This window comes from Scyliorhinus torazame, chromosome 24 (assembly GCF_047496885.1).
Source record: "Scyliorhinus torazame isolate Kashiwa2021f chromosome 24, sScyTor2.1, whole genome shotgun sequence".
Taxonomy (NCBI): Eukaryota; Metazoa; Chordata; class Chondrichthyes; order Carcharhiniformes; family Scyliorhinidae; genus Scyliorhinus; species Scyliorhinus torazame.
The window spans coordinates 4984265-5001650 of record NC_092730.1 but is presented as its reverse complement, the minus strand read 5'-3'; the positions used below and the strand labels follow the sequence as shown (position 1 = coordinate 5001650).

The 17386-nt window shown below is 53.6% G+C and overlaps 2 protein-coding genes across 2 annotated transcripts in view; one reads left to right on the top strand and one right to left on the bottom strand.

The window, feature by feature from the left end:
* Nucleotides 1–17386, top strand: part of LOC140400183 (REST corepressor 2-like) — a 1146610-nt gene that overhangs the window by 683132 nt on the left and 446092 nt on the right. The gene's annotated exons all lie outside the window — the stretch shown is intronic.
* b3gat3 (beta-1,3-glucuronyltransferase 3 (glucuronosyltransferase I)) overlaps nucleotides 7148–17386 on the bottom strand; it is a 32352-nt gene continuing 22113 nt past the window's right edge. The window contains exons 4-5 of the mRNA XM_072489287.1: nucleotides 10347–10637; nucleotides 7148–8871 (exon numbers count right to left, since the gene is read on the bottom strand). Coding sequence (XP_072345388.1) covers nucleotides 8773–8871; nucleotides 10347–10637 — 390 coding nt within the window. The 3' untranslated portion in view covers nucleotides 7148–8772. The remainder of the gene's footprint in view (nucleotides 8872–10346; nucleotides 10638–17386) is intronic.

The following is a 17386-nucleotide window of genomic DNA, read 5'->3' as shown; positions in this document are numbered from 1 at the left end:
TTAGGAAGAGCTCGTTAGGATTTGGAATGTGGGGCGGCACGGCGGGGCAGTGGGTTAGCACTGCTGCCTCACGGCGCCGAGGTCCCAGGTTCGATCCCGGCTCCGGATCCGCGTGGAGTTTGCACATTCTCCCCGTGTCTGCGTGGGTCTCCCCCCCCCCCCCCCCCCCCCCCCACCCACCCACAACCCAAAAAGGTGTGCAGGGTAGGTGGATTGACCACGCTAACTAGCCCTTCAATTGGAAAAGAATAATTGGGTACTCTAAATTAATACTGAAAAGGTTTTTCGATTCCAACAGAAGGTGCTGACGATGTAACTGAGGTGGCAGAATAAACCTCCTCAGTGGAAATTTGCGTAGTAGGAAAGTGTGGATCAAAGAATCAGCTTCCAACAGATGGGGAACGTCACGCAACATTTTTATTTATTCGGTCATGGGGCGTGGGCGTCGCTGGCTGTGCCATCATTTATTGCCTCTGCCTAATTGCCCCCTGGGACCTCGGCGCCACGAGGCAGTAATCCGCCGCCTTGTTGCCCTTCAGCTGAATACTTAAGTCCACGACTACCTCCACACACAATAGATCACCTCCGCCTCAGAAACGGCCCGCTGCCCCAGGGTCAAATAAAAGCGGAGAGGCAAGACGAGGAGCAGCTCGTGTGAGGAAGTTGCCAAGTTTAAAACCTGCACGTTGTAGCAGGGAGGCAACTGAAGTCCCAGTGGGAAGGAGCTAGAATGGGAGTGCGTGCAACGAGGTCCGATGCAGGGAGCAGCACGTGCGGTTGGAAAGGGAAACAAAGAGCGCAGTTCGCTAAATGTTTATCCCCATCTGATCCAGTACAAGTCGAGGTGAACAGGATACGTGTCACATAAGGGGCAGCTGCAGATAGGGGGGGGGGGGGGGAGAAAAGGAACAGACGGATATGTTCGTGGAGATGAAGAAGAATGGTGGAAAGACTTGGGTGCAGCATCAACCTGCTGGGGTGATGGCCTGCCTCTGTGAAGTAAATTGAGTGCGCGTTCTGGGTAAACCTCAGCACGGATCTTTCCTTTGAAGGCTGTAACATGGATGTCAGAATCAGCTGGCTGCCAAAGGCTGCACAGGCAAACCCAGCTGGACGGTTTCCTTGCAAAAATCCATTGGGCTCCGGCAAGCCGCTTCATCCCCCGGTTGCCAGTGTTGTGGCTTCGCAGGCACTCGCGATCCTGGTAGTCATATCTCGCGTTGCATACAATCCTGACAGTGCGGGGTGTCATTCAGAACTCGTCTGCACCAGCCCTCTGAATGAGCACGCTATCTAGGCCCTCTCCCCCGTCATCATTGGCCAATCCACCTAACCTGCACATCTTTGGACCGTGGGAGGAAGCCCACGCAGGCTCGGGGAGAACGTGCAGACTCCGCACAGGCAGTCATCCAAGGCCAGAATCAAACCCGGGTCCCTGGCGCTGTGAGGCAGCAGTGCTGGCCACGGTGCCCTCAGATTATGGATTCATTTCTCGTCCACATCTTCTCCGCCCCGGCAGATCGCCCTTTCCTCAGGCGGAAATTCTTTCCAATTGACAAAACCGGTGATACCTGTCAGATTATGGACGTGCCACCTACCGCTGCGAGTCAGTGCACAGTTGATCCTCACGGCTGCCCCGCAGAGCCAGGGACCCGGGTTTGATTCCATCCTTGGGTGACTGTGCGGAGTCTGCACGTTCTCCCCGTGTCCGCGTGGGTTTCCTCCGGGTGCTCCGGTTTCCTCCCACAGTCCAAAGATGTGCCGGTTAGGTGGATTGGCCGTGCTGAATTGCCCCATTGTATCCAAAGATGCGCAGGTGAGGTGGGATTGCAGGGATAGGGCGGGGGAGTGGTCCTAGCTAGGGTGCACTTTTAGGGGGTTGGTGAGGACTCGATGGGCCAAATGGCCTCCTTGTGCACTGCAGAGATTCGAAGGAAAAATTCAGGGACACAGCAGAAAACGCTTCATTCCAGAGCAAATGTAGGGCCACACACACTTAATTTTAAAAGTTTATTTTCACACATGCCATCATGAAAATACATGCACAAGTGACAAGATAAACCCCATTTCTCCTGACGTGACAATCACTCAGCAATAAACCCACTGCATGGTGCTAATTATGCCCGTGATTCCAGTCTGCACCAACCCACACATTGGCTCTGGTACAAGGGCAAGTATCAGATGAGACGCACCAACAATCTCAACGACACTCTACACCCTTTCAGGGGCACGTGACGGAGCTGTATCATTAGGGAGCATGAGTATGTCTCACACCCTCATCCTCGGCAACTGGTTGTGGGGCAGAGGCTTAGAAGCAAGAATTCTTTACTGCCAAGTCTTGGGGTACAATTAACAAGCTCCCTCAAACGGAACCTTGATAATAACCGGATAATCTGCTTTGGTGATGACGAGCGAAGAGTAATAATAATCTTTATTGTCACAAGTCGGCTTACATTAACACTGCAATGAAGTTACTGTGAAAAGCCCCTAGTCACGGCAGAGACCCAGAGTAACGATCCGGGGACATACCCCACCACGGCAGAGACCCGGGCTAACGATCCGGGGACATACCCCACCACGGCAGAGACCCAGAGTAACGATCCGGGGACATACCCCACCACAGCAGAGACCCGGGGTAACGATCCGGGGACATACCCCACCACAGCAGAGACCCAGAGTAACGATCCGGGGACATACCCCACCACGGCAGAAACCCAGACACCCGGGGTAACGATCCGGGGACATACCCCACCACGGCAGAGACCCAGACACCCGGGGTAACGATCCGGGGACATACCCCACCACGGCAGAGACCCAGACACCCGGGGTAACGATCCGGGGACATACCCCAGCACGGCAGAGACCCAGAGTAACGATCCGGGGACATACCCCACCACGGCAGAGACCCAGACACCCGGGGTAACGATCCGGGGACATACCCCACCACGGCAGAGACCCAGAGTAACGATCCGGGGACATACCCCACCACGGCAGAGACCCAGACACCCGGGGTAACGATCCGGGGACATACCCCACCACGGCAGAGACCCAGAGTAACGATCCGGGGACATACCCCACCACGGCAGAGACCCAGAGTAACGATCTGGGGACATACCCCACCACGGCAGAGACCCAGGCACCCGGGGTAACGATCCGGGGACATACCCCACCACGGCAGAGACCCAGAGTAACGATCCGGGGACATACCCCACCACGGCAGAGACCCAGAGTAACGATCCGGGGACATACCCCACCACGGCAGAGACCCAGAGTAACGATCCGGGGACATACCCCACCACAGCAGAGACCCAGACACCCGGGGTAACGATCCGGGGACATACCCCACCACGGCAGAGACCCAGACACCCGGGGTAACGATCCGGGGACATACCCCACCACGGCAGAGACCCAGAGTAACGATCCGGGGACATACCCCACCACGGCAGAGACCCGGGGTAACGATCCGGGGACATACCCCACCACGGCAGAGACCCGGGGTAACGATCCGGGGACATACCCCACCACGGCAGAGACCCAGAGTAACGATCCGGGACATACCCCACCACGGCAGAGACCCAGAGTAACGATCCGGGGACATACCCCACCACGGCAGAGACCCAGACACCCGGGGCAACGATCCGGGGACATACCCCACCACGGCAGAGACCCAGAGTAACGATCCGGGACATACCCCACCACGGCAGAGACCCAGAGTAACGATCCGGGGACATACCCCACCACGGCAGAGACCCGGGGTAACGATCCGGGGACATACCCCACCACGGCAGAGACCCAGAGTAACGATCCGGGACATACCCCACCACGGCAGAGACCCAGAGTAACGATCCGGGGACATACCCCACCACGGCAGAGACCCAGACACCCGGGGCAACGATCCGGGGACATACCCCACCACGGCAGAGACCCAGAGTAACGATCCGGGACATACCCCACCACGGCAGAGACCCAGAGTAACGATCCGGGGACATACCCCACCACGGCAGAGACCCGGGGTAACGATCCGGGGACATACCCCACCACGGCAGAGACCCAGAGTAACGATCCGGGGACATACTCCACCACAGCAGAGACCCAGAGTAACGATCCGGGGACATACCCCACCACGGCAGAGACCCAGAGTAACGATTCGGGGACATACCCCACCACGGCAGAGACCCAGAGTAACGATCCGGGGACATACCCCACCACGGCAGAGACCCAGAGTAACGATCCGGGGACATACCCCACCACGGCAGAGACCCAGAGTAACGATCCGGGGACATACCCCACCACGGCAGAGACCCAGAGTAACGATCCGGGGACATACCCCACCACGGCAGAGACCCAGACACCCGGGGTAACGATCCGGGGACATACCCCACCACGGCAGAGACCCAGACACCCGGGGTAACGATCCGGGGACATACCCCACCACGGCAGGTGTTGAAATTTGAATTCGATAAAAGAAATCTGGAAAGAAAGGTCTAACCATACCATGTAGCCGGTCGATTGTTGGAAAAACCCACCTGGTTCACTCATGTCCTTCAGGGAAGGAAATCTGCCGTCCTTACCCGGTCTGGCCTACACGTGACTCCAGACTCACAGCAATGTGGTTGCTCTTAACTTCCCCTCTGAAATGGCCGTGCGAGACACTCATAGAATCATCATAGAATTTACAGTGCAGAAGGAGGCCATTCAGCCCATCGAGTCTGCACCGGCCCTTGGAAAGAGCTCCCTACTTAAGACCACACCTCCACCTTATTCCCATAACCCAGTAACCCCACCTCACCTTTGTGGACACTATGGGGCAATTTAGAATGTCCAATCCACCTAACCTGCAGCTCTTTGGACTGTGGGAGGAAACCGGAGCACCCGGAGGAAACCCACGCACACACGGGGAGAACGTGCAGACTCCACACAGACCCAAGCTGGGAATCGACCCCAGGACCCTGGAGCTGTGAAGCAACCGTGCTAACCACTGTGCTGCCGCACTCAGTTTGAGGGCAATTAGGGACGGAAAACAGAATGCTGGGCCAGTGAGGCCCCACATCTCCCAGAAATATTTTTTTATATTTCCTGTCCTGAACGACATTAGTGCCACAAATGGGGTTTCAGGACACTCTCTCTCCCACCCCCGGTAATTTCAAAATCACCCCTGCAGATACGAGCTGTTGTGGCGGGTTTTGGCTCTCTGCATTGCTAATCCAATAACATTACCACCAGGCTGCCATCCTTTTGTGCTGTGCCCAAGCCAAGCTCTAGCTCAGCACCCACTCCACAGGCTCGAACACGGAATCAAGGCTCCACCCTGGGTGGGTGTAAAGGACCCCACGGCACTACTATGGAAACAAGATCAGAGGCACTCCCGGAATCTTGGCCAATATCTATTTGAACACCACCAGAAACAGATTGAATCTTCATGTCATTCTGCGTTTACTGACACTGTTGTGTCAGTGGCTGCTGCACTGCGGGAGTAATTCACTGGGGCACAGCTTTTGGGGCGTTCCGAGGACGTGCCAGATGCTACATCAATGCAAGGCCTATTTCCTCTTTGGAAGTTGGCAGCACGTAAATCATGTTTCCTAAGCCACCGGGTGAAATCCACAGGCTGGAAGCTGCACCACATTCTGTTCAGCAAGAACTGTTTTATTAGACACAAACCTGATCCATTCTCTCTCCTCCGTCAGATCTTCAACACCCCATTCCTCATGGACAAGGCCCCAGCTGACCAAACAACACAGCCCTGCCTGCTGACTTTGAGAATCATCACTCGGTCGCGCACACCACAGGGAGCCGAGGCCCAGACGGTTCTCGCTGGCGCCAGGGGGGGGGGGGGGAAACAGAAAAATACCAAGAGGGCTGTGACAGCTGACCAACTCTTCACGAGCTGCAACCCAGGAGTAAGAATTAAACTTTGGAATTTGAGGGGCCCTTTCATCACCTGAATTACAAAATAAGCCCCCCCCCCCCCAAACCCGGGGAACCTCTGTGCTGCGTGGAAATTCTCCCGACAGGTTTACATGAAAACAATAAGAGTGTCACACACCTCGGAGTCTGCACCTAAAATAAACCTTGCTATTAGAACAGGGTGGGGGAGAAGATGGGGAGGCAGCGAACGGTGAACACAGCCCTTTACAGAGCCTCAGCTCTGTGGATATCACCTCACCCGAGTCAGAGGTTGTGTGTCCGAGTCCAGAGACCCGACCGTACATTCCAGGCCGACAGCCCTCAGCGCCAGTACGGAGTGGATGCCGCACCGTGGGAGGTGCAGCCCTTTCGGAGGAGCTATTCCTCGACCAACATCACAGATTAATAATATTTTTAATAATCTTTAGTGTCACAAGTAGGCTTACATTAACACTGCAATGAAGTTACTGTGAAAAGCCCCTAGTCGCCACATTCCGGCGCCTGTTCGGGTACACAGTGGGAGAATTCAGAATGTCCAATTCACCCAACAGCACGTCTTTCGGGACTTGTGGGAGGAAACCGGAGCACCCGGAGGAAACCCACGCAGACACGGGGAGAACGTGCAGACTCCGCACAGGCAGTGACCCAAGCCGGGATTCGAAGCTGGGACCCTGGCGCTGTGAAGCACCAGTGCTAACCATTGTGCTACCGTGCCGCCAATACCTGGTCATTATCACATGGCGTGGGGGGGGGGGGAGCTCTCTGTGTGCAAATTGGCCGCTACCTTTCCTAACATTACAAACAGTGACTTCAAAAGTACTTCATTAGCTGCAAATCACTTTGGGTGCCTCGAGAGCTGCTGTAGAACAGCAAGTTTGCCTTTTTAGATTAAAGAAAAAGCGCCCTGGATCTACTTATCACCCTTTCCGCATACGCAAGAGTGTCGTACGTAAGAGTGTCGCACATTTACAGAGTGCGCACATGATGCTGCATTTCCTTCCAGACGGTGTGAATAAAAGGTGGCCACAGACAATATAATCAAAAACCCAACCAAACCTCAAAACCCAATGCAGAAGACAATACAAAATTACAGAATAAATACAGCACTGGGAGGTCAGTCCGCCCATCACATCCGTGCCAGCCCTTTGAAAGAGCTATCCAATCATCCCCCATATATACACAGAATATATTACCTGACATAAATTATTTGAAACAGGAAGGATGAGAAGGTACAAGCAAAGAGGTTAATGACCTCGCGGATCTGAAACCACTGGAGGGTCACATTCCCACGAAAGTTTATTGGTGATTAATGAACCGTTTCTCTGGAAGCCCTTGGCAGCGCCGCACTAGATGCAACCAAACAGGGAAGTATGTACAAGAGGCAATAAATAGAAAAGCGAAGGAGGTGGCCGGTTAACCCACGGTGCTTCCACAACGCACATCCCGTTTACAAAAGACATAATTAGAGGAGTCAGTTCGTAACTCGTATTAGTGTTAAATATTTACAGCAATGTTACCAGCAGCTTTCTTTCATCGCAGTAGGTTCTGGGTATCTCACAACCTACAGTCTGAACAGGCTCAGGGAGACGGTGACTTTTCCTCCTCCAGCCTGCCTGCCTAGCCACCCAATTCCGATCCGGGGGCTCAGAAGGTCACGTGTGTACAACCGGATGTATTGAATTAATCGAAGCAGGAAGTGGGGGGGGGGGGTTCTGTGCGCACGCGGGTGCTTGCAGTACTCATTCAGACAGGGTCCACTTTATTTCGCCCTACACACCGAGACTGGGAGCTCGGTAACAACGGAGGCATTGGCAGGCATGGGGTATTAAGGTTTCAGAACTTGCCCGACAACACAATGCTGTGAGACAGCGAGTGTTTTTATTTAAAGAGGAGGGCTGCAACGATCAGATAGAATATGGCAGCTGGCATTAAAAACTGTCACATTGTCACAGCACATGTGGGGGATTAAAAGGTTAAGAGAGATATTCGACCTCCCGGCTGTCACTTTTGGGGTGATCAGTGGGGTGTCTTCAAGAGGACAGCACTGCGATGACCAGAGCTTCACCTCTCAGACCCAGATCAGGGGACGAGTTCCTCTGCTGAGCGCAGACTCCCCCTCGATGCATGTGTCAGTTGGCAGTCTGATGACAGCGCAACCCTGATACGATCGGCCTACCCAACCCCACCGGGTTCTGGTAGGCTACCGGGGGAAGGCAAGATGTACAGGGAGAGGAGGCGGCCATTTAACTCCTTGAGCTTCCTCCACCATTCAATCAGATCACCTCTGACCTGTACCTCAACACCAAGCCCCTGCCTTTGCACTCCCTGTGTCGACTATGTAAAATGGAGTGAGCTCAGTCACGGAAGCATCACCTGCCTTTTGGGGGGGGGGGGGGAAGAGTCCAGAGGGTCTTGGCAGCTTGACCACCACGATCGTGGATTCCAGCAGGGAGCTCGCAGCAGAACTATGGGCAGATCGGTACTGTGGGGCGGGTCCAAGCCTGCCCTGAACTCGCTTCATTGTTAGGAAACGTCGCAAGTCGGTCAGGGGAAAATCGGCCATCGATTAAAGTGAGACTCGGTTTAAAAAGAGGGTTTTTCGGAATAGAGAAAGTAAACAAAGGAAACATGTATTTGCTTCTAAGATCCTTTGCCTTTGGTATTACACTTGGGTGTGAGTTGCTCGAATTTCTGCTCCTTCTGAACCCCATGCTCTCTCCTGTTTAAGACACTGCTTCGAACAGGATTCAGTGTCCCTCTCTGTACATATCATGCACACCGCCCGCTCCCCCCTCCCACAACCCAACCCAGCATCTGGGTGGCCAGCTGGGCGAGGGTCTTCTTCCCGCATCGCCTCTCTCCACCTTACACCTCGATGTGGACGTCCGATCCTTTCCCCTCTTTCAGCAGCAGGTCCTCCTGCTTCATCTTGGGTTTCTCGGCGCGCGTGTGCCAGACCAGGACCTGGGAGCAGAGGAGGAAGAGACAGTGAAAGGAACAGCAGCCATCGGCGCCCAACAGCTCTCGCCCGACGAGACGAGCGAGCGTCCAACACCGGCCTGGTGGTTAGCGCACTGGAGGCCGGGGTCAGGACTTACGGCAGGAACCGCAGCGGGCAGTCTTACCTTACAGCACTTACCCAGCAGGTAGCAGAACCCATACACTGAGTGGCTTTAAGACAGAGACAGATAGGTTCTTGATCAATAAGGGGATCAGGGGTTATGGGGAGAAGGCAGGAGAATGGGGATGAGAAAAATATCAGCCGTGATTGAATGGGGGAGCAGACTCGATGGGCCGAGTGGCCTAATTCTGCTCCTGGGAGTCTTATTCCTAGAACTGCAGCAAAGATTTCTGATGAAACTAGAATTGTTTCAACAGCAAAGCAGTGAGCGAGGAGGATAGCCACACGAAGCAAATTAGGTGGATAAAATCAATGGTAGTCACTGAAGTGATCACCAGGCATGACTGACCAGGGAAGTATCCGGCTATCTCCATTCTGCCGGGGCATGCGGCGGTCAGGATGCGCGTGCGGCCAGTTAAAGATGATGCGTTCAGTAAATGCTCTGCCCGATCTGACACTGAAGGTCTCTCCCACACAACGTTCCAGGTGCGCGTGCGCGCATGTGTGGAAATATCTTTTGAGGCGTGTTCCGTGCTCGATGACGAGTTCCCAGCTCAATCAGCACCAACAGGTGGCAACGATTCGCAAGATCTTTGTGCACAAACCGCGGCCATTTATTCTCCAACAGCAAGTCAGCGAACAGCAACGCAAATGACTAGGATAATATTGCGAGGGATGAGGGGCCTGCGATTACGTGGGAGAGACGAGGAGTATGTGGGGGGGATCGCTCGCCATACAGAAGGTTAAGAAGAGGTTTAATCAAAGTGTCCAAAAGCATGAAGATTTTGGGCAGAGCAAATATAAGGAGCGAGTGTTTCCATTGGTGGGAGGAGGGTACCCAGATGGACGCGGTTGGAAGAGAATGGGTATAAGAACCATCGGGGGGGGGGGGGGGGGGGGGGGGGAAGAGAGAGAGAGAGAGAAGAGATAGGAGAACGGGGGCGGAAGCAGATCGAAAGCACGGACTGCTGCAGTTCCAAGCGGGGCCTCTGCACCACTTTCTCAAGGGCAATTAGGGATGGGCAATAAATGTCATCCTTGCCTGGGACGATCACATCTTTTACCAAAGAAAGTACCATTAGGAGAGAGATTTGGATAAATTCTCGCAGGGAGATAATGTACAGGGCTCTGGGGAAGGATAGAACTCTTGCCGAATCATTGCATGAATCAGCTACGTGGCAGGATAGGAGTACAAGACCCTCATAAGTGGAATATGCATTTGATTTATATCCTTCCAACTCCACTGAGGCCCCCCCCCCCCCCCTCCCCCCTCTCCTCTTGCCCCTGTTGGCAAACTGGTGCCCCTGCCGCCGCTTACCGTGTTGCAGTTGTCGGCCCTGGGCTCCAGCTCCTCAATCGAGACCAGCGATTGCAGCAGGCTGCTCTCCAGGTAACCCCGCTCCGCGTTGATGTCGAACCTGGCCTCCCGGTTAGCCAGCAGCAACTGCAAAGCCACGGCAAACCCTGCCATGTCCATGGGGAAGGGGCGGTTCGGCTTCCAGGCCGTGTAGAATCCGACCACCTTCCCGTTCTCCACCAGCGGCCTCTCGAAGCGCAAGCCGCCAACGAGCCCCACTGGCCAGACCGAAACGCGTTTCGTCCACCGCATCTGCAGCAGGAGGGAGACAGGAGGTAGAATTTATAGAGCGAGCCCCACCACTTAAAAGCACCCACAATTAAATTGGACAGTCAGGAAATGCCAACTGTTGTCCAGTTCCGTCAAGTGTCCTTTTCAAAGTTGGAAGTGTTATGGGCGAGTTCAGAAACGCCAAAAGTTCACCTGACTTTATGCTGACAAACTTTATGTTGAATTTGGCATGGATGAGTGCAAAAGCCTTCACTGCCGGTGAGATTCATCAGACACTCTAGACACTTTAATCATAACAAGGTTTATTCTAAGAAGGTAGTTAACATACAGAACACAAGTTCCTCGATCTTGTCGTGTGAGGAACTGTTTTTTTTTAAAAAAATATGTTTTATTGAAATTTTTTTCCCAAACAACAATTTTTCCCCTCTTACAAAGCAAACGCAACAATAACAATACAGAAATTTTTAACAATACACAAGTAACAAAACCCCTTTATCTTTGACCTAAACTAAACCCCCCCCCCCCTTCCCCCTGGGTTGCTGCTGCTGGTCATCTGTCTTCCCTCTAACGTTCCCTTAGGTAGTCGAGAAATGGCTGCCACCGCCTGGTGAACCCTTGAGCCGATCCTCTCAGGGCAAACTTTATCTGCTCCAGTTTAATGAACCCCGCCATATCGTTTACCCAGGCCTCCAGTCCGGGGGGTTTCGCCTCCTTCCACACGAGTAGGATCCTGCGCCGGGCTACTAGGGACGCAAAGGCCACAACGTCGGCCTCTTTCGCCTCCTGCACTCCCGGCTCTTCCGCAACTCCAAATAGAGCTAACCCCCAGCCTGGTTTGACCCGGGCCTTCACCACCTGCGAAATCACTCCCGTCACTCCCTTCCAATACCTTTCCAGTGCCGGGCACGCCCAAAACATATGTGCGTGGTTTGCCGGGCTCCCGCCACACCTCCCACATTTGTCCTCCACTCCAAAGAACCTGCTCAATCTTGCCCCCGTTATGTGTGCTCTATGTAGCACCTTAAATTGAATCAGGCTAAGCCTGGCGCATGAGGAAGAGGAATTTACCCTGCTTAGGGCATCAGCTCACATACCCACCTCTATCTCCTCCCCTAATTCTTCTTCCCACTTTCCTTTTAGTTCGCCCACCGACTCCTCCCCCTCTTCCCTCATCTCTCGATAAATCTCTGACACCTTGCCCTCTCCGACCCACACCCCTGAAAGCACCCTGTCCTGTATCCCATGTCGGGAGCAACGGAAAGTCCCTCACCTGTTGTCTAGTAAACGCCCTCACCTGCATATATCTCAAGAAATTTCCCCGGGGCAACTTATATTTTTCCTCCAATGCTCCCAAGCTCGCAAAAGTCCCATCTATAAATAAATCTCCCACCATCCTAATTCCCAACTGGTACCAGCTCTGAAATCCTCCATCCATTCTTCCTGGGGCGAACCTATGGTTGTTCCTGATAGGGGACCCCACCAGGGCTCCCTGCACCCCTCTCTGTCGCCTCCACTGTCCCCAGATATTCAGTGTTGCCGCCACCACCGGGTTCGTGGTAAACCTTTTAGGTGGGAACGGTAGTGGCGCCGTTACCAGCGCCTCTAAACTCGTCCCTTTACAGGACTTTCTCTCCAGTCTTTTCCACGCCGCTCCCTCACCCTCCATCATCCATCTACGTATCATTGCCACATTGGCGGCCCAATAGTAATCGCCCAAGTTCGGTAGTGCCAATCCTCCTCTGTCCCTACTACGCTGAAGGAACCCCCTCCTTACTCTCGGGACTTTCTCTGCCCACACGATGCTCGTGATGCTCCTGTCTATTTTATTAAAAAAGGTCTTGGTGATTAATATAGGGAGACATTGAAATACAAATAAGAACCTCGGGAGGACCATCATCTTAATTGCTTGCACCCTGCCCGCCAGCGATAGAGGCTGCATGTCCCACCTCTTGAAGTCCTCCTCCATTTGTTCTACCAGCCGTGTCAGATTAAGTCTGTGCAAGGTTCTCCAGCTCCTTCGCGATCTGAATCCCCAGGTATCGGAAGTTTCTTTCCACTTTCCTTAGCGGCAAGCCTTCTATCTCTCTACTCTGGTCCCCTGGATGTATCACAAATAATTCACTCTTCCCCATGTTTAGCCTATACCCCGAGAATTCCCCGAACCCCCTCAAAATTCGCATAACCTCTATCATCCCCCCCGCTGGGTCCGACACGTATAACAATAGGTCATCCGCGTATAACGAGACTCGGTGTTCTTCTCCCCCTCTAATCACCCCTCTCCATTTCCTGGAGTCTCTCAACGCCATGGCCAGAGGTTCAATTGCCAACGCGAACAACAATGGAGACAGCGGGCATCCCTGTCTTGTTCCCCTATATAGTCGGAAATACTCCGATCTATGTCGACCTGTAACTACGCTTGCCGTTGGAGCCCCATAAAGAAGTCTAACCCAGCTAATAAACCCGTTCCCAAACCCAAACCTCCTTAACACTTCCCATAAATACTCCCACTCCACCCTATCAAATGCCTTCTCTGCGTCCATTGCCGCCACTATCTCTGCCTCCCCCTCCACTGGGGGCATCATTATCACCCCTAATAGTCGTTGCACGTTAACATTCAGTTGTCTCCCTTTTACGAACCCTGTCTGGTCTTCGTGCACCACCCCCGGGACACAGTCCTCTATCCTCGATGCCAGTACCTTTGCCAGCAATGTGGCATCCACGTTCAGTAGTGAAATAGGTCTATAGGACCCGCACTGCAACGGATCTTTGTCCCTCTTCAAAATTAGCGATATCGTCGCCTCCGACATTGTCGGGGGTAGAGTCCCCCCTTCCCTGGCCTCATTGAACGTCCTCGCCATCAACGGGGCCAACAAGTCCACATATTTTCTGTAATATTCCACCGGGAACCCGTCTGGCCCCGGGGCCTTCCCTGCTTCCCAGTCCCTTAATGACCTCGTCCACCTCAATCGGTGCCCCCAGGCCTACCACCTCCTGCTCCTCCACTTTCGGGAACCTCAATTGGTCCAGGAACTGCCGCATCCCCTCCTCTCCCTCTGGGGGTGGAGACCTATACAGTTCCTCATAAAAGGTCTTGAACACCTCATTTATCTTTCCTGCCCTTCGCACCGTATCTCCCCTTTCGTCTCTAATTCCTCCCATCTCCCTCGCCGCTGCCCTCTTTCGCAATTGATGAGCCAACAGGCGACTAGCCTTTTCCCCATATTCATACCTCCTCCCCTGTGCCTTCCTCCACAGTACCTCCGCCTTTCTGGTGGTCAGAAGGTCAAACTCCGTCTGGAGTCGTCTCCTCTCCCTGTACAATTCCTCCTCCGGGGTCTCTGCAAATTCCCTGTCCACTCTTAAAATCTCCCCCAGTAATCTTTCCCTTTCCTTGGCCTCTGTTTTCCTTTTGTGGGCCCCAATAGAGATCAGCTCTCCTCTGACCACCGCTTTTAGTGCTTCTCAAACCACTCCCACAGGGACCTCGCCGTCGTCATTGACCTCCAGGTATCTCTCAATACACCCCCGCACTCTTGCACATACTCCCACATCCGCCATCAGTCCCACATCTAATCGCCAGAGTGTTCTCTGCTCCCTTTCCTCTCCTAATTCCAGGTCCACCCAATGTGGGGCATGATCCAAAACCGCTATGGCTGAGTACTCAGCTTCTTCCACCCTAGAGATCAACGACCTTCCCAAAACAAAAAAATCTATCCGGGAGTACACTTTATGGACATGGGAGAAGAAGGAAAACTCCCTAGCCCTAGGTCTAAGAAATCGCCATGGATCCACTCCCCCCATTTGGTCCATAAACCCCTTAAGTACCTTGGCCGCTGCCGGACTTCTTCCGGTCCTTGAGCTGGATCTATCTAGCCCCGGGTCCAGCACTGTATTAAAGTCCCCTTCTAAAATCAAGTTTCCTACCTCCAGGTCCGGTATACGCCCCAGCATCCGTCTCATAAATCCCGCATCGTCCCAGTTTGGGGCATACACATTAACCAACACGACCTCCATTCCCTCCAGCCTGCCACTCACCATTACATATCTACCTCCGCTATCTGCTACGATGTTCTTTGCTTCAAATGCTACCCGTTTCCCCACCAAAATGGCCACCCCTCTATTCTTTGCGTCCAGTCCTGAGTGGAACCCCTGTCCCACCCATCCTTTCCTTAACCTAACTTGGTCCGCCACCTTTAGGTGCGTCTCTTGGAGCATAACCACGTCTGCCCGGAGTCCTTTCAAATGCGCGAGCACTCGGGCCCTTTTTATCGGTCCGTTCAGGCCTCTCACGTTCCACGTGATCAGCCTCACTAGGGGGCTACCTGCCCCCCTCCCGTGTCGACTAGCCATTACCTTCTCTAGGCCAGTCCCATATCCCGCCTCCGCGCTCCCGCTCGCTCCCCCAGCGTCGCACACCATCCCCGCCCACCCACTCTTTAGCCATTTCCTTTTGGATTTCCGCAGCAGCAACCCAGTTGTCCCCCACCCCCCCCGGCTAGATCTCTTTCTAGCATGATTGCTCCCCCCATATTACTTCCGTAAGTCAGCTGACTTCAACTGACCCCGGCTACTCCTGCTCACTCCTCGACCCCCCCGTGTGGGGAACTCCCATCCGCCTTGCGCCTGTCTTCCCGCCTTATTCTTTCTGGCGCGGGAACATCCCTTTACCTGACCCGCCTCTTATGGCGCAGCTCCCTTTCCCCTCCCCCTCCCCTTCCCCATTCTCCAACTATGTCCCGTCTTTCCCCCCTCACCGGCGCCCACATTTCCCCAATGTCTCCCCCCTTCCCAATTTACTTCTCAATTAACTTCAACCATAACATTAACAATAACATTTCCTGCAGCATCAGTCCCTCAGTTCCGATCCAATTTCTCTTCTTTGATGAAGGTCCATGCTTCCTCCGCCGTCTCGAAATAATGGTGTCTCTCCTGATACGTAACCCATAGTCTTGCCGGCTGCAGCATCCCGAACTTCACCTTCCTTTTATGCAACACCTCTTTGGCTCGGTTGAAGCTCGCCCTCCTTCTCGCCACCTCCGCACTCCAATCCTGGTATACCCGTACCACTGCATTCTCCCATCTGCTACTCCGCACCTTTTTAGCCCATCTCAGGACCTCTTCTCTATCCTTAAGGCAGTAAAATCGCACGATTATCACCCTGGGTGGTTCTCCCGCTTTTGGTCTTCTCGCCGGAATCCGATTTGCCCACTCCACCTCCAAGGGGCCCGTAGGGGCCTCAGCACCCATCAGTGAGCTCAGCATCGTACTTGCGTACGCTCCACAGTCCACTCCTTCCACACCCTCAGGGAGACCCAGTATCCAAAGGTTCTTCCTTCGCGCTCCATTTTCTAGGGCTTCGATCCTTTCAGTACACTTTTTATGAAGTGCCTCGTGCGTCTGTGTCTTAACCGCCAGGCCCAGGATCTCGTCCTCAATATCTGTCACCTTCTGCTCCACCATGCGGAGCTCTGTCTCCTGGGTCTTTAATGTCTCCTTGAGCCCCTCAATTGCCTGTAGCAACGGGGTCAGCACCTCCCTCTTCAGCAGCTCCACGCACCGTCTCACAATTTCATCCTGCTCAGGCCCCCATGTCGCCTGCGCTTTCTCCGCTGCCATCTTGTACTTCTCTCTTTCTGACCCTTTGGTCGACGATTCCTCGCGCTGCAGCCCCCGCCGCCGTTTTTTTCCCTCCTTCGTTTGGGGGGGGGGGACTCCCTTCTCACACACCCCACACCGGGTTGCGTCGTCGAAAAATTCCCCGTTGGGGCTCTTAAAAGAGCCCGAAGGTCCATCGGAGCTGGAGCCGCCGAAGCGTGCGGCTAGCTAGGCGTCACCGCAACCGGAAGTCCCTTCAGTGGCCTTGATGAGATCTTTTCATAGTTGTTCCCTCTGCTGCTCGAATTCACCTTTGATACAGGCCCTCAGGTCAGCTTGCAGCTTTAAGCTTGCCCTTCCCCCGCCTGCATGCTGGAAGAGGCCCTGTTTATCCTGCAGTTGCAGCCAAATCTTTTACTGTATCTGACGTGTCTGGCAACCCAGAGACATACCCTTCCTGGGGGACACTGTCGGGGGAATATTGCAGCCTTCTTCCCACACCGGGAAATGGCAAACAAATGCCGTGGGGGCCCTGTAAAAGAGCCCAAAAGTCCGTTCCAAGCGGGAGCTGCCGAATATGCGACCTAGCTCTGCATAGCCGCACCCGAAGTCCTCGTGTGAGGAACTGTTGAGGACTCTGGGTCTGTACTCGGAGTTTAGAAGGATGAGGGGGGATCTTATTGAAACTTACAGGATACTGCGAGGCCTGGATAGAGTGGACGTGGAGAGAGTGTTTCCACTTGTAGGAAAAACTAGAAGCAGAGGACACAATCTCAGACTGGAGGGACGATCCTTTAAAACAGAGATGAGGAGGGATTTCTTCAGCCAGAGGGTGGTGAATCTGTGGAACTCTTTGCCGCAGAAGGCTGTGGAGGCCAAATCACTGAGTGTCTTTAAGACAGAGACAGATAGGTTCTTGATTAATAAGGGGATCAGGGGTTATGGGGAGAAGGCAGGATAATAGGGATGAGAAAATATCCGCCATGATTGAATGGCGGAGCAGACTCGATGGGCCGAGTGGCCTAATTCTGCTCCTATGTCTTATGGTCTATATATATATATATATATATGTATATATATATATAAACACAGCAAGAATTTTTATCAATTACAAACATAAAGAACCCACACAGCTACACTAATCTATGTATAACACTTAATGAATTCCCCCTTAG